This window comes from Hibiscus syriacus, unplaced genomic scaffold (genome assembly GCF_006381635.1).
Source record: "Hibiscus syriacus cultivar Baekdansim isolate YM2019G1 unplaced genomic scaffold, ASM638163v2 tig00110332_pilon, whole genome shotgun sequence".
Lineage (NCBI taxonomy): Eukaryota > Viridiplantae > Streptophyta > Magnoliopsida > Malvales > Malvaceae > Hibiscus > Hibiscus syriacus.
The window spans coordinates 5,357,054-5,380,584 of record NW_024062688.1 but is presented as its reverse complement, the minus strand read 5'-3'; the positions used below and the strand labels follow the sequence as shown (position 1 = coordinate 5,380,584).

At 32.9% G+C, this 23,531-nt stretch overlaps 3 protein-coding genes across 3 annotated transcripts; all 3 read left to right on the top strand.

Moving 5' to 3' along the window:
• The first annotated feature begins 6,798 nt into the window (after nucleotides 1–6,798).
• On the top strand, nucleotides 6,799–9,768 carry LOC120119896 (cytochrome c oxidase subunit 5b-1, mitochondrial-like). Its single transcript, XM_039139689.1, has 6 exons — nucleotides 6,799–7,006; nucleotides 7,192–7,274; nucleotides 7,643–7,696; nucleotides 8,715–8,781; nucleotides 8,925–9,004; nucleotides 9,509–9,768. Exons 1-6 carry the CDS (start codon nucleotides 6,853–6,855, stop codon nucleotides 9,569–9,571), a joined length of 501 nt encoding a protein of 166 aa, XP_038995620.1. The 5' UTR covers nucleotides 6,799–6,852; the 3' UTR covers nucleotides 9,572–9,768.
• Nucleotides 9,769–14,442: 4,674 nt separating this feature from the next.
• LOC120119265 (acyl-protein thioesterase 2-like) lies at nucleotides 14,443–17,259 on the top strand. The gene is made up of 9 exons (XM_039139100.1): nucleotides 14,443–14,517; nucleotides 14,720–14,834; nucleotides 15,465–15,501; nucleotides 15,590–15,659; nucleotides 15,924–16,028; nucleotides 16,111–16,261; nucleotides 16,496–16,578; nucleotides 16,879–16,972; nucleotides 17,050–17,259. The coding sequence occupies exons 1-9, from the start codon at nucleotides 14,487–14,489 to the stop codon at nucleotides 17,132–17,134; spliced, it is 771 nt and encodes a 256-aa protein (XP_038995031.1). The 5' UTR covers nucleotides 14,443–14,486; the 3' UTR covers nucleotides 17,135–17,259.
• Nucleotides 17,260–21,238: 3,979 nt separating this feature from the next.
• On the top strand, nucleotides 21,239–22,508 carry LOC120119818 (zinc finger Ran-binding domain-containing protein 2-like). The gene is made up of 3 exons (XM_039139621.1): nucleotides 21,239–21,382; nucleotides 21,473–21,949; nucleotides 22,310–22,508. The coding sequence occupies exon 2, from the start codon at nucleotides 21,478–21,480 to the stop codon at nucleotides 21,916–21,918; it is 441 nt and encodes a 146-aa protein (XP_038995552.1). The 5' UTR covers nucleotides 21,239–21,382; nucleotides 21,473–21,477; the 3' UTR covers nucleotides 21,919–21,949; nucleotides 22,310–22,508.
• The last annotated feature ends 1,023 nt before the right edge of the window (nucleotides 22,509–23,531 follow it).

The window sequence follows — 23,531 nt, the reverse complement described above, 5'->3', positions numbered from 1 at the left end:
TGGTGTCTTCAGCTCTATTGCAGTTGGTGGAGCTCGATTCACCAAATAACAGGCGGTATTAACTGCTTCTGCCCAGAATGATTTTTCTAGGCCTGCATCCCTTAACATTGCTCTTGTTCTTTCTAACAAGGTTCTGTTCATCCGCTCTGCCACTCCATTTTGTTGAGGAGTGTTCGCCACTGTGAACTATCTTTTAATGCCTTTTTTCCTGCAAAAGTCATCATATTCTTCACTTGTGTATTCTCCTCCATTATCTATTCTAAAACACTTGATCTTATTTCCAGAATCAAGTTCCACCCATGCTTTGAAGTTTTTGAAAGTTGAAAACACATCTGACTTCTTCTTAATAGGGTACACCCAACATCTCCTGGAGTAGTCATCAATAAATGAGACAAAGTATTTTGCTCCACCTAGGGATGTAACTGGTGCTTGCCATACGTCAGAGTGGACCAATTCTAGAACACTTTTGCCTCTATAATTTGATTTGTTGAATTTCAATCGGTGCTGCTTACTTATTATGCAATGTTCACACAAATGAAGTGTTACCTTTGTTAAGCCTGGAAGTAGGTTTTGCTCCACAAGGACTTTCATTCTTTGTTATGACATGTGTCCAAGTTTCTGATGCCATAACATTACAGAATCTGAACTACATGAGGCAACAGAGGCTTCTGCTTCTAGCAAAGTCTCTCCCTTCAACATATACAAGTTTGCTGCTATCTTTTCGCCTTTTAGCACCACAAGCCCTCCACAGAACACCTTCATGATTCCATTCCGTGTTTCAACCTTGCTTGCATTATTATCCACCAATCCGTAGGATAATAAATTTTTCTTCAGGCCTTTCACGTGTCGCACATCTCGAACAACTTTAATTGTTCCATCATACATCTTCAATTTGATGGTTTCAACGCCAACGATCTCTAAGGCATGATCATTGCAACTATACATAGATCCTCTTGAGACAGGTTCATAATGATAGAACCATTCTCTTCTTGAGGTCATGTGATATGTTGCTCCCGAATCAATGAGCCATATATCTACATATCTCTTTCTGCCTTCCACGGTGGTTGACGCTTCATAACATAGAGCATCTCCATCATCTGAAGTGTTTGCGGTATTGCCTTGTGGATTGGAGTTTTTATTTAGACTTCAACAATCCTTCTTCAAGTGACAATTCTTTCCACAGTTGTAACACTTTAAATTCTTCTTGCTCCTCGACTTTGATCTACCATGTTTGTGACTGCTGCTTTGGCCTCGTTCTGTTGATCTCCCTCTCATCGTTGTCAACGCTTCTGCTTATTGCAGATTTACTTGTTCGTCTTCCTTGTTCTTGCGCCGATTTTCTTCTTGGAGAACAACAGCTGCAACGTCATCGAAGACTAGACTGGTGACATTATAGTTTGTCAAGTTGATGATGAGTTGATCATACGAATCAAGTAGACTTTGAAGTAGAAGTTCAGCACATTCTTGTTCTCCTATTGTACATCTTAAGGATGTAAGTTGAGAAAATAACGTGTTCAGTGTGTTTAAGTGCTCCGTCACTGAAGTAGATTCTAACATACGGAGAGTGTACAATTTCATCTTAAGGAAAATTTTATTGTGCAGCGATGTGGCCTCGTACAATTTGGTGAGATGATCCCATATTTCCTTAGCTGTATTCTTCTCCTCGATGCTTGACAATACTTCATCTGCTAATGCTAGATGAAAGTTTGCCATAGCATTCCCATCCATTTCGATCCATTTGTTGTCATCTGTGAAATCCACCAGTCTTTCACTGATAGCTGCTAGACACTCGTCTTTCCTCATGATGTCCTTCATCTTCAATTTCCACAATGAAAAATTTTTCCCATTGAATTTTTCAATATCAAATTTCGTTGCCATAGCTTATTTTACGGATAACTCCCACTATTTCACTATCGTGAATAGTTCTCTGGAACCTTCAAAGAATGCGTAATAACTTCTTACTTTCTTATGTCGGAGGATCCACCTTTTGGTGGCAACCACAAAGACAATAAGCAGATATTACACACTCAAATCTGGCTCGGATACCAATTGTTGCGGAAGACGGCTATCGGATAGAGCAAAATCGCAACTAGTAATTTGAGAAAATAAAAATGAAGATAAAAAAGACACAAAATTTACGTGGAAAACCCCTAAATAATATAGGGTAAAAACCACGGGCAACGGTAGAAAAATTTCACTATGAGAAAATAGGAATTACAACTTCTCTTGATCTACCAAGGAGAAAACAATGATAATTCTCTCTTGATAAAAATGAGAAAACAACTCTCAAGAAACTCTCTAAATTCTCTCTAGTATTGGAAGAAAGCTAGAATGCTTTGGGATGATTTTGAAGCTAAATGAGCTAGAGTATTTATAGTTGAAACCTAATGACTAATTTGTAAATACCCTAAATTACAATGACTAAAAATGATTTTACCATTTCCAAAAAATTCAACAAATGCCATGTGCCATTAATTGTGCCCACTTTCGGTGCCCCATTTCTTTTTTTTAATTAATTTGGTTCCTTGCACTTTCGGTGCAAGGTCAATATTCAACACACTCTTCGCTAAACTATCAGCAACTCCATTACCCTATCTCAAAATATGGTGGAAACGGACCTCCCAATCTCGGTAAAGTAAGCATTGGATATGATCTACAATCGTCAGCGAACCGTTCTTCCTTCTATGATCAGACAACATGTTGAAAACCTTAAGTTATCATTCTCAATAATCACATTTTTCATTCCGGTGTTCCAAGCACAGAGAAGACCAACATAAACTCTCCAAAGTTTAGCTTCCAAAACCGAGCACACTCCAAGGAATTTCTTAAATCCCACCAACCACTCTCCCTCATGGTTACGAACAACATCCCCACATGAAGATAAGCCACATAAAGATTAAGAAATGGATCCGAGTTAATGCGACTAAAGCAAACTATTTTGTTAAGGAGAGCAAGGAATAGGATATCCTTTTTGGAGCTATTCTTTGGAACACTTAGCATGATCGAAATTCGGTTGTTTTTGAGAATCCGTTGGAAGATAATGTTGGTATACTTGAAAGAAGCAGGATATTACAAATGTTGACGCATAGAGCAATCGAGCAATAACACGAGGCGAAACAGGAGACAGTGCCAAATAAATATGGGTGCTACTGTTTGGAGAGCTCCTCATTCGATAATTTTTTAATAAAATATATTAAATTTTAACAAGTGTTATATTGACTGGGTTTGTGTTATATATATGAATTCTTTGAGTTTGAGTTACCTCAATAGTTAAAAGAGAGTTTTTTTTTTAAGTCTTGGATTCGAGTATTTGTATTTGTATAATACGTATTGTCAATGGTTAGGAAAGATTAAGAACATATACTACTTTGTAATCACCCTAAATTATTAAAAAATATTATATATATTTCGTGTCATGATCAAATTTAAATTATTTTTTAATTTATATGACTTGTGATAAAATAAAATAAAAATTCATTGAAGCGTATTTTGAATGCAAATATGAAAATTTAGAAAGAAAGAAAAATCCATAGTCCATTGGAATTTTCGTGTTTTAGCCAAAACCAAGCTGTGTGTTAACCATACAAAATTCAAGTCCAAGTAATTTGTATTTCTCAAATCAACGGATGACAGAAAATTTTATTTATTTGTTTTATGAGAACAGTTTAGATTGGAATTTCAAAATCAATTAATTACCAATTTTGACAGAAATTTTATTTATTTGTTTTAATAGTGACACAGCAGCCCTCAACTAGGATCAGTCGGATAATTGATTGGTCGGGTAATCCATTTCTTCAAACAATCGCACCAGCTTCTTCAATCGATACTCAACATCAGCAGGGTTAGTTCCTGTCTTACCCACAAAGACAATCATCCCAACAGCTAAGAACTCAGTCGATATGAGTTTCCTGACACTTCCAGTATGGCGGAGGTAGTGAACTAGCTCTTGTTTCATTGCAACATTATCTAACTCAACAATCTCACTATCATCGGACCCGTATGATCCCTCACTTTAAGTATGGGGTACGGGTGGGTTTTCATTCCCAGCCTGTAGAATTTTCGTCTATCTCAGCCTCATCAACTTGATCCAAATTTCGAGTTTGACTCACTGGAGATTGAGGGTCAGTCTAAGCCTGAGTAGTACGACCCGTTAAACGAGAACTCCTACGCAGTGCCATGAGTAATATTTTCAAAAGTCAACACCTAATATTAAGGTTGGTACTTAGAATCTTTGAATTATAAAATATTAGCGAGTAATGAATGAAAATAAATACTTATTTAAAAAAAATCCTTTTTAAATCAAGAATATTTATATAGATAAAATATCACCAATCGTTTAAATTTTTTACAATTGAGCGCTACAGCTCGAGGGCTGAACTTGGCTCTAATACTATCAAATATAAACCCTTTACCCGATCTAGATGGAACATGTTGGATCTAGAAGACCCATTAACTAAATTTCCCGAAATCGAACCCAAACATTAATTTAAATACTTTAAAGCTTACCCTCACATTTACTAAATTCTAATACTTAAAGTAAATAAGACAAATTAATAATAATTAAAATATAAATCAAACGATTATAAAATTCAAAGTTTTAAGTTCCAAAGTCCAAAACGAAATTTATATATCCTATATCAAAAAAATATTTAACATACTAAATAATATCTAATAAAATAATAATAGAAATAATAACTAGGAAATTCAAATAAATATCGTACTTGAGAAAAAGTAATAAAGTCTAAATAAATACGCAACTCTAATTACTGGTTCACCTAGCTCAAGAATCTGAAAGAAGGAACTAAGGGAGTAAGCTACAAGGCTTAGTATATCTCTAAAGTGCAATCAATCACAAGTAAAAACCTAGTCCGAAGCATTTACAATAATATACATACGCCAAGTCATCAACGATAATAACAATTTAAATATTATGCAAATATTCATGCATCCACCCGTACTCCAATCTAATCTAGAAGAAGCGTTATTCACCCCGTCGAGTGAATGCACTGAATTTCCCCTATCAATTAATCGTCCTAATATGACAAACAAAATCGATTTTCAATCCGATCCGATGAACATAAGCATATATTCCAAAGCATGTTAATTCAAAAGTATATAATCCAATTCATGATGTAATCATGCATTCATATAACATAATTTCAATTTTGACTATTCATCATTCATCATACATCACATAATATTTTCAAAGCATATATTCCGAGAAAACAACACAATCACATATTATATAAGTTCAATCATATTTCGATTCAACAATTAAACATGCACAACTAGACATGATTTCCCATCTTATTCGTCATAATCAACTCGTAGAATTCCAATCAACCAAACAACACAGAAGTAATATAACACCAAATAAAGAGACACCTCGACGAAAGCTAACGTGGATAATAACCTCTACCACAGTCACCTCAAGCGATAGATCGATTCAAATCATTATCTACGGCAACTAATTTGAATAAATAAATTATTTTAAAATTAATTATGCAAATAAAATACTAAATTTTGTTAACAAACACTCACGGTCGAAACAAGCTATACAGTTCGGTTTGAAATTCGTAGGTAACGGAGGCGGAGGCTATAACTCAGTTCTTATGTCAGAATTTCCTGGAAAAAATTCAACGACCAAATAAATCTCCAATTCGGAATTACTAACTGATATTTAACGACGATTTGAAATTATTTCCGACTTAATCAGAATTCCCACAGCGGTTTGGGTCGAACAAACTGATCTGACAGATCAGAAAATCGGGACTGCCGACGTCGGGGGTGGACCGACAACAGTCCCCACGGTTCGAGGCTGACGGCCGACCATGCAAGGCTTAAAACAGCCGACGATTTCGCCCACACAGGGTGGCAGCCACGGCAGCTCCTAAACAGAGCTGACAGAAGGGTTTTTCATGGCCAACGACGTCACTAATCGCACCCCTCGGCCGGCGAGGTATCCCTTGGAGAGGACCCGACCCTTCCACGGCCGCAATCAGCAAGAGAACCGCGGCGGCGATACGGGTTTTTGCGAGATAAGGCTCGTTTCGTGCGAACATAACCCCGAGCGATGGAAAAAAATAATGGGGTTATTCAGGACGACCAGCGAGCTTACCTGGTCGGTCGGATGACGCGAACGGCGGCGAGGGCGAGGAGAAAAGAGGGAGAGCGACGCTGCTACGGTTTTTGATAAAAGGGGCGCCGCACAGGTTGGTACAATCGTGGGGGGGAAAAATGGTCTAACTACACGATAAGCCATCCGATTATATAGGGTTTTGAAAATGGCTCAAAGTTTTCCATGTTTACAATTATGCCACTGATTTAGTTTAGGAATTTAGGTCAAAATTTCTCAATTTCTAGGGTTTTAGTTTGAGGAAATTTTTGAGTATTAAACAGGTACATGTAGGTACAAGATGGGTGGTAAGTACCAAATTAGATAATGAGTGTAAGAAATAATGGAAAAGTGCTAGGTATAAATATATAAAATAAATATAAAAATGAAGAAGGAATATCGTCTCATCCGTTTAGCATGCCTAACCAAAACCATAAGTTCACATAAAAAATATTCCAAAGTCCATGCACCCCGTGAGAGCCGACCATTTCCTCTAACATGGCAAGTTCCCCAATTGAACCTCCATAAAAACCACAAAACTTTCCCCACAATGTTCGCACGTGTAACAACTTTTGCGCGCGTGTGAAACTCATCCAAAAGATACATTTCCCGTTTAACCCCATCTCTCGCCGGCTACAATCCCTTCCCATTTGCATTGCAAAAAAAAAAAAAAAAAAACAAACAGTGAAAAAAGAGAAAAAAATATTGTTTCTTTTTTTGTTTGATTTTTCAGAAATATGTGGAGAAGGCTGTTGACTTCACAGCTCAAAACCCTAGCAACTGCTCCATGCCGATCGGCTCCTAGAACGGCGCTGTTTTCATCCAAATCCAACGTTTCATCGGCCTCGCCTTCCGTTTATCTCCTCACTCGCCACTTCTCCGACGCGTCTGGTAACGCTGATTTCCGTCAATCCCTCGTTAAACGAATCATTTTGATTTCAAGTTTTTGCGTTCCTTTGAAAGTCTATTTGAATATTTTAGATTATTTAGTTATTTTTTTATTTGAAATTAGAAAAGAATGTTCTCCTCGGCGTATCCGATTTTGATTTTTTTCCGGTTATTTTTTGGCTGTGTAGCGGAAAGTGTTGTGAAGAAGGTTGAAGATGTAATGCCTATCGCCACCGGTCATGAGCGCGAGGAGATTGAGGCTGAGCTTCAGGTGAATTTCTTTTACCTCTTTTTCTGTCTATGTTTGATCTTTAAAATGCTATAACTTTCTTGTGATGTTACATTTCTAGGATCGAAAATTTCCCGTTGTCAGTCATATTTAGGGGTGAGCGGTCTACCGGTTTGGTTCTGAAAAACCTACAATCGACATAACATTGTTATCGATTTTGCAAGAGACTAACCTACCAGCTTTAATGATATCTGAGCATAATTGAATCAAAAGTCAACCAGTTAGGTTGGCTAAAATGACTTCAGTTGTCTGCTATATTGTTGAGCATTATGGCTATTTTTAATTTTCTGCTCTCTCAGTTTATGGCAAGTGTTTCTCATTCTGGTTTTCCTTCTTTTGTTTTTCTTTAGGGAAAGAAAATTCTTGAAGATGTAAACAACCCTGTTGGCCCTTTTGGGACAAAGGTTAGTATGGGTTGCAAATGTCTTTCACAGTTTATTGAAATTGAGGAATTCATATTGGACTGTGTGTGTATCTTATATAGAAGCATCGATAGATGGTTTCTGACTTTATATATTTGCTTAAAATTTGCCCCTTTTTTCCTGTTTGTATCTGATTTCTGCATGGCTTTAAGTACTTGGATTTTGGGCATTTCTATTGTAAGTTTTTTTATGTTTTAACTGATCACTGATGCTTATATATCCTGTAAGGCTGTAACTATTTGTAGCCTTATATTGCTGTTCTTATGTTTTTTTATTGTAACTATTTTTATCTGTAGATTGCTTTTTGATGTTATTAGCTAGTTGGAATTGCCTAGTGATTCTTTCCGGCTATTTGTATGCAATTATGTTATGTTTTGGTTATTAATTCATTTTTCGATTCAAGCAATGAATATTAGCAGCTTTATATAAACTTATATCAGTTTTTAGATTTAGTTACCCTCAAGTAAGGGATATTTCTTTTCCATTCATTCTTCTGTACGTCCTCTCTTTGGTGGGATCCTAGTCACTGGCAGACTAGGCCTGAGGGGAGGGGGATGCTGAATATTGAATATTGATTCTCCATTGAGAGTTAATAGTCCATATGCTAAAGCTAAAATATTTATTCTTATGTGACATTAAATTGACTTCATTTAGTTTTGCTTCCTCAGTCATGGTTCTACCGCCTTTCTGAAACATTTGAATATTATGGATGTCGTACAATGCAGATAAAGAAGATTGTTTGTACACTATGTTTTGTTTTCTGAATGTGTTAAAAAAATTTAATGCAATATTTTTCTACTATATTGATTCACCGCAATGTTCTATCCGTTTGTTTTTAATCATGGCCAAGTAATAATCTTTTCTGTAAATTATAATTTTGAGTCTGGGCTTCTATTTATGGCAATAAAACCTTCTTCTTTCTTCTTGAAACCTGAACTATTGACCTTTTATGGAATCATGGTGATGCCGTTACTTGGCTTTTTATTTTATCTGCTTGTAGGAAGCTCCTGCTGTTGTCAAGTCTTACTACAACAAGAGAATAGTTGGATGCCCAGGTGGTGAAGGCGGTATGTTTCTTACATAAAATTTCATTTTCTGTTCTCCTAGGTCTAGACTGTGTTTTGTACTTGTGTTCTTTTTCTTGATTTATACAAATTGAGTCATTCTGCTTGAGGTAATATTAATTCATTTGACTATTGGAAAAACGCAGAGGATGAGCATGATGTTGTCTGGTTTTGGCTGGAGAAAGGCAAGCCACATGAATGCCCTGTTTGCTCACAGTATTTTGTGGTGAGTATATATCTTTAATTTGAAAAACGTTCTTTATTTTTCTAACTTTGAGCTAAGCTATATTTGAACCCGCGTCTAAACGCCTATTTCTTTGCATACACCGGATCCATATCCAGTTTAGATATTTCTGTTATCCCATACATGGATCTGGGTTGACTGAATCATATCCGGGCTGTTATAGAACAATTAACACGTATTAAAGTATTCTCTAGTTAAGATCATTGTTGAACTTGCATCTAATCACTTCATCCGTAACCCTGTAACAGTGATCAGCAATGCACTAACAATCATCTATTAGATTGAGCTGCAAATGTTTGAGCTGTATGATATTTTTTATAATTTTTCTACATCGTCCCCGAAGGACACCAATTGAAACTACAATGGCATTGACCTGTATAAAAACAAAAGTTGCAGACTTGCAGTCTGAACATTCCAAGCCTCAATGCACTAGGTTGTCTCAAGCATTGTAGGATTTTTCTAATTATTTATGTTGTTGTCTGGCAGCTGGAAGTTGTGGGTCCTGGAGGACCTCCAGATGGACACGGTGATGACGAACATCATCATTAATCGCAGTTTCCAGCTTTTTCCCTATTGGAATAATATTCGGAGAGGATGGATCGAAGTCCTGTATACCGTGCATTGCACATTCAAACATTTGAAAACCTGTCGTGTTTGTTTTCTGATTGGCCCTTGGTCTTGTTTCAGGTGGTTTTTTAGACACAGGGTGGTCATCTTTTTGAACTATGAATCTTGTTAGGTTTAACTAATCGATGGCCACCGTCCCCATTATTCCATTAAACATGCTGAATTTTAAAGTCCTACAGGTTTAATGACATTCAATTGGATTGGCTTCGATTAAGTCATTTCAGGTTAAGGTTGGTTTTATTTAGAACTATTCAATGGTGTTGGTATAAGTGATTTAATTTTTTAATAACAAGTTGAATGATGTAATTTGGATAAATTAAAGGTTTGTGATATAAATGAAAATTACTCTGGAATTGAAGGTCACTTCAGGTTTAGAAAAAAATTTATTCCAAAACCATTTTGCATACAAATAATTTTTATTATATCATTTTCAAGTATGGTTGGTTAGCTAATTTGTCATGAGTTGCTATTGTCCATCAATTTTCACAAAGCTTTCAGGCAATATTTGGTATCTAATTTTTGGACTAATTCACAAAATATGTGGATGGTGTCCCAAACCTAATATTATAAATATTTTTAATCAAACCAACATTTTATTATTTTTAATTTGTTTATTTTTTTTATATTCGTTTTCCAAACACATTTCTTCAATGTTTGCCATTCCCCCCTAAAAAACAGCATTTATTTCCTGCTTGGAGGAGCTGAAAATTCTCTTAAAAACAAATATTCTAAACAATAGTTCATTTGAAAGGACAAGTTTTTATTGCATTTAGGAGGGAACTTCGCCCATCCATAAAAAAATTCAAAGAAAATCAGAAAATGTGTGATATGTTCTGTAAGGATATAATATTCAAACACAAGATGTTAGTTGTGTCTCTTCAATCACTGTTCTTTAACCTACATTCACTCATTAAATTATATCTCCATTTGTAAGATAATAAAAAGATGTTCATAGTAAAGACAAAACCAAACCCTAGCTATAATGCCTCACCTATCCTCTACTTGCAAAAGCAACATATTTTTCAACCCTATTTACACACGCATAAATATTATATAAGCTTAATCTAAAAATTGGTAAAGTACACATTTAAGTATCTAACTATCATTTTTGTTCTATTTTTATCACTCAACATCTTTTATTTTAAAATCATATCTAAGATTACGTTTTAATTTCATTTTTGTATACTATTTCAATTGAACATCGACATCACTTCAAAAATAGTTTACCCCTTCAAAGAAATTTTACTAACTTTTTAAAATTTTGGCACCGTAAATTAATTTTTTTTACGTTCTTAGGGCAATCACTCCCCCTCTATATGATTTCACCCTTATAGACAATGATGAGTACGATCATAAAACAATAAGAAAGAAAGACAAAAACACTCTAATTTACATGAAAATTTCTATAAAAAAACACAAGATAATCACACGAGAGTACATCAAACATTAAAACTCAAACTCTAAAAGACTTTATATATAACTATACAAACACAGTAACCCTACCAAAATACTTTATCTTTCCATGAAATTTTCATCTCATAACTCCAACGAAATCTGTAACGAATACAAATACTTTCAAATTGATTATAATTTTATTTAGAAGGAGAAACGACAGGTTAGTAGCAATAAATAAATCAAAATTTCCTTCATTTATTATTTCCAATAAGTTAATCTTTGAATCAATGCTATTTTTCCAGAATCAACGTAACAAGACGAGCATCTCCACTTGTGTGTTTTTATAAATAAATAATGTACGTCACTCATTAGTTTATCTTTTTTCACTAAACATTACAAGATAAAGGGAATTCCCCTACATACCTATTCCCTGCATGGTTTTCAACGAAACGTCTTGTCAATGCATGATACGCCTGTCTTACCATGCGTTTGTTTCTAGCATATAATATTATACGACTCATCTATCCATAACAGAGATGGTTCGAGGAGAGATATTAAGGTACAATTATATCGTTGTAAATTTTATATATGTTATATGTAAAAAGTAATTTATAATTCTTATTAAAATGATTCTTTTAACTTTTTTTTTTCTGAAATATTTTATCTTCAAACGTTTTATTTTAGGGTAAAAAGATCAATTTGTGGATGTAAACCATTAGTCAACAAACGATTAATACTCTAAATTATGGGCCTTTCTATCATAAAATGAAATGTCAGAGGGTCAAAATGTTATAGATGAAAAAATAAAAATCAAAGTGACTATTTAGTCAATGTTAGGAGACTTTTTACCTTAAATGCAATGTTTGCGATTAAAATACTCCAAAAACAAAAAAATAGGGGCCAAAATGATATATCTATATAGTTTAGATTTTTTTTTGTTTTTTATTGGTGGTCTAATTTTACATTTATAAAATTTGATAATTTTATATCCCTAATTTTTTAATATAAATTACTAAATTCGCATCTCTTGACATAAAATTTTGTATTGATTCATGATCGAGAATATAAAACTATTTAGAATTATATTTTATTAAATTTTTTTACAATAAAATTTTCTTTGAAACTACAAAAATAATTTCAAATCACAAATTTAATAAATTATTATTTCATCCTAACGTTAAATATATAAACAATACTGTCAAAGTTATTATTTGATACACCGTCGGTTAGAAAAAAATAAATAAAATTGATTAGAACTAAAAATTGAAAGATAAAATCAATAGTGAATCCTAAAATATTTTTGAGGGTGTGCACGTATATGTTAATAATATAAAACTTTTGAACGAGATATGCATAAATAAAATTTCAGAGTGGATACCATCAATAAAATAGGTCACTAATCGAAAAAAATATTCAGGTTTCAAGAGAGACACAATAAAATAATCGAAAATTTTATATTACACACATAATATATGATAATTTAGGGAAGAATTGATATTGAGATTTCATTTTAAATTTGAAAACCTTGACTTTGTTGGTATTATGAGTTTACGATATCAGCCAAATGTACAAATTAAATCAGATAATTTATGACATAATCTTATATCATATCTCGTGATCTTAGATATCACAAACCAAACATTTCCTTAATGTTATGATAATTAATAGATTGAAGCAAAGAATACCCTAAAATTTAGTGTATAGTTACTTAGACATCTCGTACGATGTGAAAGCCCTTGGGATTTTTCTTAAGAATCCATATAAGATTTCACTTTCACTGCATTTTGGGAGCCAGCTTTGCAGATGAATTAGCTGCAACTATTCTTTTATTTTTAGTAATTTATGTTGAAGATTCCAACTTTTCAACATCAAATCAACTAGTATTTTATATAGTTTTATATTGGCTGATGCATTGTATTATATCATTAATAAATTAGGCCACACTCATGGATAGTGCATGCAGCATCTGTTGTCATTCAGTTATATTTTTTACTCAAGAATCAAGCAACTAAACTCATTTAAATATAATTCTAATCCGCAATCACATAAATTTTGATTATATTTAAATTTAAATTTTGAACAAGAATAAAGCTCCTCTGATATTATCTTTTAATTCCATAAAACTCGAATTTTAAAATCGATTTCAGAGATATCAAATTACTTATCACTACATTTATATAGATAGATAGATTATGACACCAAATGAGAGTTGTGGTATAAGGGAGGAGTTGACAAATGAAAAAGTTTCATTTTTTCCTCCCATAAAGAATAGAAAAAAGCACTGACAAGTTGACGTATGAGGTAACAGATGCCACCGTTCAACACATCAACCAATCATGACCTGCCACATCAGCGCTAGATTTTTCCTCTCATAAGTCAACCAGTTTTACTGTGTACACCTCAATCTGGGGATGATGTTCAATAAACTTAAGAGTTCAAAGAATAATTTTAACTATTTGAACACTATACAGCTAGAACCCAGTAGGCCAAATATGAATGACAGCATGAAGATGATAACAAAAGCTGTAGTGCAATTCTGCAACTCCGGAAAATCAAATAGTAGTAGTAGTTGTTTTTATTATCCAGTTAAAACTTAAAACTTAAGGTTTTTCAACACTTTCAAGCAATGATAATAGCCTTGAAGAAATGGAGGACATAAATTACTACGTGCTTGAACACTTTGTGTCCCCCATGAAAATATACTAACAAAGCTTTATCATGGTGGGACTGAGAATTTGAGCAACCAAATATCATAGCGGCAATCAGGCAAAAGGAAAGAGGAAAAAAAAAGGCCACATGCTTTTCTCTAAAACCCAGGTTGATATTCTTTATAAGCTTATAAAAAATATCAGAAATGGAGAAAATATCTAATGTATGTATGTTGAGGTTTATCGAAGAAAGGGAGAATTTTTTTTTCAATGGGACTATTCAGTATATTTCCATTATACCAAAAATGTGCAAGGGTGTATGAGTTGAAACATCTATGCTTCTTTTTTGCATAATGGGTATCAATCAAATCATGAAAGAATTCATAAATAAATGATTCGGATAAAAGATATTATTCCTTTTTTCAAATTAAGTTTATTCTTTTTCTTGTTTTTAGTAATTTTCTGTTTGAGGAGGATTTGTTTTATTTTATTTTAATTTTTTTGGCCACTGCCTACAAGGCATAGATTCTCTCTATATTGTTGCAAATCTCTATGAAGGGATGTATGTATATATATATATATATATATAATTGTCTTTTAACCCCTTCATTTTCAAGGATGCCCTTGTGTCCATTTTGAGTTTTCTAGGCAACTTAGCCTCAATGTTCTAGGCTTCTAGCCAGTTGTACCTGTTTCTTTATTCCATTATCACACCATCCTATTTGATATAAATAGGCAACACCTCTCTGGGTTTACTTCATTGTACCACCTCTTCTCAGTCCTTTTACAAAATCATGAGCTATTCACATTGCACTATGGGTTCTGGTTAGTTGCTTTCTAGTTGTTTTTTTTTTATAATAATTGATTATAAAATAGTATTTGTTCAGATTTTTTCTTAACCTATTGGCAATGCACACACACTGAAGTAGTTGCTCGAACTCGGAACTTATTTCAAATTCTAAAATTTTCAATTGTTGACATTCATTCATAAGGTTTCTAATAATGTTTTTTATTTATGATTTTGTAGGTAGTAGAACTTCTAGAAGGACACTTGAATTTGGAAGGACTTATGTTGTTAGACCAAAAGGGAAACACCAGGCTACTATTGTGTGGCTTCATGGCCTTGGCGACAATGGCTCAAGGTATTTCTCTTATATTGCATGCTAGGTTTTTGTTATATTGCCTCAATTGTTTTACTGTTGGTGAACATCATATTATTGGGATCTTTTTACTGTTTGAATCATTGACAAATGTATAATTTTTTAGAGGGGGAAAAATATATTATCAATAGAAAAATAAATAAAATATCTAAATTATACGAGAAATTAAAATTTTCAGAGATGATGGCTGTGTTTTCTATTGAATTTACTGTGAATTGGAGTAAGTTATATGGAGAAAGCAGTTGAAGTTGTGAGATAATATACAATGTATAAATATAAATTCATTATTTTTGTCTCATATGTTATTAAGCTCAATTTGGAAGGCTTAAATGTCAAAAAGGAGTATATTCCATGTTCAAAGATAATGGACCACATATTAAATTGTGCTTTTTTTCCTGCCAAATTGAGAAAAAACGTAGATTATTTAGCTTTTGAGAAAGGATATTCATTGAGAAAGGACAAAGTTAGATTCAAGTTAAAGTGATCGATATATATTCGAATGTGGATATCGGATATGATTTTCTAAATATATATTCGAAAAACTTGAAAGACATATATTCGTATTCGACACTAGAAATCTAAATTCGCACATTTATTTGTATTTTGTTGCAGTTGGTCACAGCTCTTGGAAAGTCTTCCTCTTCCAAATGTAAGGATGTCTTCATACATTACTTTGAACTAATTATATTGGTTCATCTTCCAATAGTTCAAATCTCTATTTCTATTATATGCTTCAGATAAAATGGATTTGTCCAACTGCTCCAACTCGTCCTGTGGCTTTACTTGGGGGGTTTCCTTGCACTGCATGTAAGAAATTTTTTGGTTTAATCTTATCTTATTCTTATTCCGACTCGAGCACGACTGTTGGATACAAGTACGTATCTGACAAGTATATGGTCGATTTTTTTATGTTTTTTCCATGTACTTGGAGATCATATCTTCATGGTCATATGTTGGACACATGTGTAATGTGTTAGACACGAATACTTCGAGAAAAATTAAAGTCGGAGCAGCGTAGGTTCTATCATATGGTTTGTTAAGATGTAATCATTTGAATTTGCTTGGCATCAGGGTTTGATGCCGGTGAGCTATCGGAAGACGGTCCAGATGATTGGGAAGGTTTAGATGCATCAACAGCACATATTGCAAACTTTTTGTCAACTGAGCCACCTGATGGTATTCTAAAATAACTATGCCATTCTCTATTTGTGTATATATATATATTGGTTTTGAACTGGTGTCTGTTTCCTTTTGATAGTCAAGGTTGGTATTGGAGGCTTTAGTATGGGTGCTGCATTGGCCCTCTACTCTGCAACTGCTTGTGCTCTAGGAAGATATGGAAATGGCAACCCATACCCTATCAACCTTAGGGCTGTTGTTGGGCTAAGTGGATGGCTTCCCGGCTCAAGGTACGGCATCTTATGTTACTCGGACTCAAGTGTCAGTGTTGGATACGAATATGTTTCTTGCATCGGTATGCTCAATTTGTTACCGTTAGGGTGCCTATTTTCGAATGTGTCAGAGCATACCCTTCCATGATTCATAGAGATTATTTTTTTTCGGAAATCATCATGAATTCATGATATAGTGATTTGAATCTTGAGTTTGAAGAAAATACTCATCAAAAGCTGTTGGCTTTGCAGGGGCTTAAGGAACAAAATACAAGCATCACATGAAGCTGCAAGGCGTGCAGCATCTTTGCCGATTTTGCTTAGCCATGGAACCTGTAATCATCTTTGTCTCTTTTCAGAAAATTTCCTAGATTAGCATAAGAAACTGAATCCAGAAATGGTCCAATCTGTCCTTTTTGGCTCTAGTTATTTAATCTGAGCTATGTTACTTGGACTCGGGATGAAGTGTCATACATTGATATGTTCCAACATGAGATCGTCTCAAACAGAGTGTCGGACATGAATATAGAATAACATGGAAAGCCCTGCTCTGTCATGTAGCTTTAGAGTTCAATTCAGACATAACTACGAACTGGTAGATTTATATTCGAAATCGACTTATAATCTTATTGCAGGTGATGATGTTGTCCCCTACAAATTCGGTGAAAAATCTGCTCATTCATTGAACATAGCAGGATTCTGGAACCTCACTTTCAAAAACTATGAAGGGTAATCGTTTAGGCCTTTAAGATCTCATTGTGAAACCCTGAAAAATATTGAGTTCTTTTGGTTGATTTGTTTTGCAGGATTGGCCATTACACAGTCCCTAAAGAGATGGATGAGGTCTGCAATTGGCTTACGGCGAGACTCGGGCTCGAGGGATCCCGTTGAACATAGCAAAAGCATCGGTTCGTAGTTCGAGAAACAACAATGGCGGATACGAACAAGCAGATAGTGAAAAAAATGGCATGTTGGGTATATGGTATAGTTGAAATTAGCCTTCTTAACTTTAACACTTATAACTGCCTTGAAGATTGTAATAACTTAGTTCGTTGTATTTTCTGAGCATCTTATTATTAGTTAATGACATATAAGAAATTAGTAGCATATGTTTCTATCTTGTTTTTTATCATCAGCTTTCATATGGACTCGAGTTTCAAGAGTCGAGACATCTTCATGTGTTGTCCTATGCACCGGGATTTGACCATTGTCAGCACGACAGTCGAATCCCGGTGCATTATGCTAAGCCGAAGATTTAAAACTTATAATATAGTACTACAAAATAACACAAAGGCTAATGTTAGGTCAACTTGTATGTTGAACAAACTTGCTCACCACTTCCCCAATGCCTTGCATAACTTTCCGGATGCCTTGGACTAACTCGCCGCCATCTTGCTTGACGCTGCAAGCTGATGATGGCTACAAGGCAGCAATGCTGGCATGCTGCAAAGAAATCGGCTGTGTCGATGCGCCAATAGCTGAGATGCCAGCATAATCCTCCTCCTTTTGTTGATCGTCTTTGACACTGGTTCGAATGATGTTTGAATGAGATGAAGACATATTTTTCACTCAAAAAGATTACTAATATATACAGAGTTAGAATCGAATACATAGTATAAAAATTCTAAGTTTTATATAGTTTGATAATTAAAAATAAACCATTGAGATTAATAATAGTAAATATGAAGATATTAATCGTAATTTTTTATTCGATAATCTCTATTGTTATCTTTTATAGGAAAGTAAATATAAATTTTAAGCTAATCAAATACCATATACAATTAGAATTTATCTTAAAGTGGAACAAACTAACTTACTTCAATCGTAAAGAAATCGTTGTTGTTCCTAGAGGTCATGGGTTCGAGCACCAACGGCTGAAGCATGATGATTGAATGTTCATTGTCAAAAATGGTTCAAAGTATTTAGAATAGATATTATTTTGTAATAACCTTGGTTTAATAACAAAATTACACTAATAAAGTAAAGGGTAAAGTAAACAAATGATCCCCTGACTATAAGATATTATTTTGTTAAGACATTCGACTATTAAAAGTTATAAAATGGGATATGATAGTCATCTGAGATTCTAGAATCACATTTTATCATATCACAGTCAGCAGGTTAATGTTTATTTCAGAATAACGTCATTTTTTAACGGAAAAGAACAAGTTTGAAACATAATGAATAGTTAGGTGATCATTTTATAACTTTTAATAGTCAAAGGACCCAATAAAACAACACTCCATAGTTAAAAAACCACTTTGTAACTTTTAATTATCGAGAGACTTAATAAAACAATATCATATAGTTTATGTACTTTACCCTAAAATAAATAATGACATATCATAATAAAATGTTCTTGTGGAGAAGCGTTTGCAATAGTTTAACATTAAACCAAATTACAACTATGAGGTGTGATTTGGTGGCTAAATTCATAGATTTGTTCGTAATTTAGAACAAATAAGTAAATCTATCCCTTTGTATTTAAAATTTTTATTAATTTAATTTTAATATAAAAATTGATAAACTTAAGGATTAAATTTATCAAATTATAATTAAATCGATAATATTTATTTAAAAAAATTAAATTATAACAATCTATGTGTATTTTATCGAACTTAAATCTATTTAAGAAAAGCATCCCTTTGTGAGTAAAATTATTTCATAAATTCTAATTTAAATGAATATAAACAAAGGAATAATAAGTTGGTCGTAATCAATGCATGGAAACGATTCCCAAGGCGAATAAAATCAGTCCCCTCTCTTTACAGTTTGCACTTTACCCTTCTTCGAGATTTCTTCTTATTTATTCACCCTCCGTACGTCTCTTACTGTTTATTTTCCTTTCTTAGTTAATTAAGTAGGCTATTCTGAATTTAATTTAATTTCGTGAAAAAGAAAAATAGAGGATTAAATCTAACATCTACATCTACATCTACATCAATTGGAATTTTCATTTTAAGGAAAATATTTTATTATTATATTATAAAGTCGGTGGATTGTATGTTTAATACTAGTAAATATTGGTTAATGAGAAAAAGGGCGTTCATTGATAGAGTAGAGAGTTAAAGCAGGTAGCCGCAGGGGGGGAAAAGGAAAAGATGGTCAAAATGATAAAACCTAAACTTATCTTTATTGAAACTCTCCATTTTGCTCTCCCCTTTTCTCCCACTTTGTTTTGTTTCCCTTTTCTTCCCTCCTCCATGCATCAATTCATAATTACTTGCTTAACTTATACTATCATACATATATATTTTGATATAATGAGGGACGAACTCAATATTTTTATATTCATAGGACGAACTTAAATCTATAAAATTATTGGAAGATAAATTACTAACAAATAACTAGTCATATTTACGGGAAAGAATATTTCATATAGTTAAATCACTTTGACCTATTTCCACGATAGTAATAAATATCTCGTTACAATAATAAGATTTATTATTTATTATAAATGTATAGTATATCAATAAACTTAACTATTAAGTAATCTCTTACTAATAAAATCAACCCACCTAATTTTATAAATTCTAGACCAAAACTCAGTTACAAAAAGTGAGCATGCTACAAATGAATAAAGGAACACCCTTTATTGCTATACACTACAAAAATAAGAATGGTTTGGGTTTTATGTAAATTTAATGGAGAGTTGCTTTACCAAATTGGGTCTTTTAAGTACAAAAAAAAGGAGAATATTCAAACATGTAAAAGCAATGGCAATGTTTCTCATATATGTGTTTGACTGTCTTTGTTGTTGCTTTGAAAGAGATAGTAATCAGTACCAAAAATCTAATGAAATGTACCACATTGATTGGTTTAACTCACTAGTTAAAAGATTTTTTTCTAATAGTTTGATGTGATTATAAGATAGTATATATTTAAGATTTTTTTAATCTATTGATAATGCATACATACTATGCCAACATCGCTGCTCGATGACCTCTATAAGGAAGATCAATATTTTCTTTTATCACTAATGTCACTTGATTAGTCACATTTGTATCATTCATTTGAATTATGTTACATATTTATAATTTAATCACGTAACATGGTTTGAATGCAAAATATATATAGTATGTCTCATAATGAGTTGGGATTCATTTACACTTGGTGTAAGATTTTTAGTTTTACATTTTTGTATGATCATTATACGAGTAAAAATAGACTGCTGAGATTATCTCCTTATTTTTTTTAAAGAATATTTTTTTTTTATTTCTCACGGTTAATCTTAATCGTCTATTTTCATTCATGTAATTATTTGCAAAAATGCCGGCTCGTAAGGAGGAGGGCCCCAAAGGCAAATGGTCAAAGAGATTTTAGTGTAATGTTGATGGTTTCAGCACTTGAGTAAACATATTTTCTTTTATATCAGCTTTGTTGTGTTTATCGGGTAACAGGATCTCCCTTTTGCTTTTCTGCTGCGTCATTTGCCGGGCTGCCAAAATATCATAATATTTGAAATCGAATCGAGTCGGGTTAGAAATTTTTTGAATAAAATTAAAATTAGAGATGATCATGATCATGAAGAGATGATTAACGATAAGTTTTAAACACGTTACCTACATTATCAATAACTAAAATGAGAACATTGTCAATAACTAAAATGAGAAAAAGGATAAATAAGGAAGAAAACGGAAAAATTATACAAATTTTGTAAAAAAAAGGTTGTGATACGGTCGCAAATCTCTTATTATTAGATATTAGTTTTTTTTCCGAATATTTAAAAATATTATTGTAAAGATATACTTAATATGAGTGCTGTGACACACCTTCGTTCATGTGCTGCTAGAAACATGTGATTTCGATAGACAATTTATAACAGGTGATAGTTAGAAAATGGTGATACATAGATAAAAAGAAAAGGTCGAGAAGAGAATCATTTGTTCAAAAATTCAAATTTGTGGTCTTTGGAATCATAGCCGGAATTTGCCTTTATCTCTTTAAGGTTTTTTTTTATATATGAATATTTCATTTATCAAGGCAAGATGTGAAGAACACGAGAAAGTACGTATACAGTCCTCCATGTATTCCTTTTTCCTCTGCTCAAAGTGTTGTATATAAACAGCCCCTCATTCGGTCATTTTCCTTCAACTTCACCCCTTTGATTATATCATTTTGATTTTACCCCAAACGAAGGTTTGCTTTCTTTGTAATCTTATAACTTTTAATCTTTAATATTTCGTTTTTTTCCCTGAGATAGTGTGTTCGTGTTTGTGTTTTCGTAAGAAAACATGAGCAGACCAGGAGATTGGAACTGCAGGTCATGCCAGCACTTGAACTTCCAAAGGAGGGACAACTGCCAACGTTGTGGGGAATCCCGGTCTGGTGGATTTGGTGCTCGTAGTGCGTCGACGTTCGGGTTTACCGCGGCGGCCACTGGCTCGGATGTTCGACCCGGTGATTGGTACTGCACCGCGGGAAACTGCGGCACTCACAATTTCGCCAGCCGCTCGACTTGCTTCAATTGTGGCACGTTCAAGGATGAGTCGGCCGTCGGAGGTTACGACTTTGATATGACTCGGTCGAGAGGATTCGGAGGAAATCGATCCGGTTGGAAATCCGGCGACTGGTTGTGTACAAGGTCGGGTTGCAACGAACATAATTTCGCTAGCCGAATGGAATGTTTCAGATGCAGTGCCCCAAGGGACTTCAGCAATAGATCTTCATACTAAAACACATGCTAAACGTACCATCCATTTTTGGGTACATTTCGTTTTCCATATTCTTCAATTACTTACTATTATTGTAAAATATATAAATGATCACTAAATTATACTAAAATGACTTTTTTGCTATTAAAACTTTAGAAGCTATAAAATGATCACTAACTTCTTAAACGGTTACAAAATGGTCTTTAAACTTATCGTTTATTACAAAATGAACCTTAATACAATGTGTAATGATAATTTTATAACAAATTGATAAGTTAATCATTTTATAACTTCTAAAATTTAGTGATCGGAAAAATTATTTCAACGTTGTTTAATGATCATTTGTGTATTTGACCATGTTATTATTTATTAAAATTCTAATTAATATTATTTATTTGACTTGAAATTGCAGGTGTTCGAAGGCAATTTAAGAGAGACTTGAGGTGTGACAAATGGGAATTGTCCCTTAGCATTTTGTAGTACTTTTTTGGTGATGATTATGCTTTTCTAATTTTTATGGTTTTATTGTTCTTTTTAGAGAGTTTATTTATTATATTTTTGTAATGGTACTTTGCCTTTTCTTAAAAGAAGATGAATCTCTTCTGTTCTTCTCGCTTTTTCCTTTGATATCAGAAATTTAAAAAAAACAGAGATAAACTAAGCAATTTACAAAATTATTTCATGAGATAAATAACAAGCTTCATATAAAAAATTGATAAAATAAATAATTATTAAATTTCATTAGGACACCATTCCCCTTTTCTCTCTATATAAAATTACAAATTTAAAATAATATTCTTATAAGATTAGATTATTTTCTTTTTATAATTTTATATAATACTTAAATAAAATTACAAATTTATCTCATAGGTCTAGTTGAGCCTAATTCTCGTAGGGTTTTTTCAACAGGGCAAACATTTTTATTAATTAGTTTAACATGGCATATAAAAATTTATTTTGGGACCTATGACATTTGTTACAATGTTGAAAGAACTCATCACGTTAAGGTGATGAGTTTGCTCAAATAATATTTTTTATTCAAACTCGTCACGTTGAATTGATAAGTTCAAATAAAATATATTTTTTATTAAATTTTATCACATCAAAATAAAAAGTTTGAATAAAAAAATAATTTTATTAAAACTCTTTACGTGACGAATTTTAAGTCATTGTAATAAATGTCATAAATCCTTAATTAATTTGTTTTGTTCCGTATTAAACTAAATAATTAACCCGCATACGATATTGGAGCTCAAATTATCCCTAATTCACCCCAAGCATGCTCAAATTTACCCCAACAAATCTAATTATCCAATTATATTGATTGATCATTTAAAATCCGTTTACTCAAAATTTGGATGTTACATAGATGATCAATTGACGGTCAATAATTTTCTACCGTGGCATAACAATATAGTAGTGCAATTGAAGAAACAATCGAACACTGAGACTTTTTCTTGTTATTATGTATTTTTCATTATTAATTTATAATTTCATCATGTCTTTAAATAAAATAAACTAAAAACACTATTTAGTGGTGGAGCATAAAATTAATAAATTTATATACAAATTCTTTATCATTCTACTTGGTTATTCATTTAATAAATTTATAAATATATTTTTGTGTAAATATA

Excerpts from the sequence above, each read along its gene's own strand:
- LOC120119896 (XM_039139689.1), top strand. The coding sequence starts at position 6,853 with ATGTGGAGAAGGCTGTTGACTTCACAGCTCAAAACCCTAGCAACTGCT. Across the intron at positions 7,697-8,714 it reads TTGGCCCTTTTGGGACAAAG|GAAGCTCCTGCTGTTGTCAA; the intron begins GTTAGTATGGGT and ends ATCTGCTTGTAG. Across the intron at positions 9,005-9,508 it reads TTTGCTCACAGTATTTTGTG|CTGGAAGTTGTGGGTCCTGG; the intron begins GTGAGTATATAT and ends GTTGTCTGGCAG.
- LOC120119265 (XM_039139100.1), top strand. The coding sequence starts at position 14,487 with ATGAGCTATTCACATTGCACTATGGGTTCTG. Across the intron at positions 15,660-15,923 it reads GGGGTTTCCTTGCACTGCAT|GGTTTGATGCCGGTGAGCTA; the intron begins GTAAGAAATTTT and ends GCTTGGCATCAG. Across the intron at positions 16,973-17,049 it reads ACTTTCAAAAACTATGAAGG|GATTGGCCATTACACAGTCC; the intron begins GTAATCGTTTAG and ends TTTGTTTTGCAG.
- LOC120119818 (XM_039139621.1), top strand. The coding sequence starts at position 21,478 with ATGAGCAGACCAGGAGATTGGAACTGCAGGTCATGCCAGCACTTGAAC.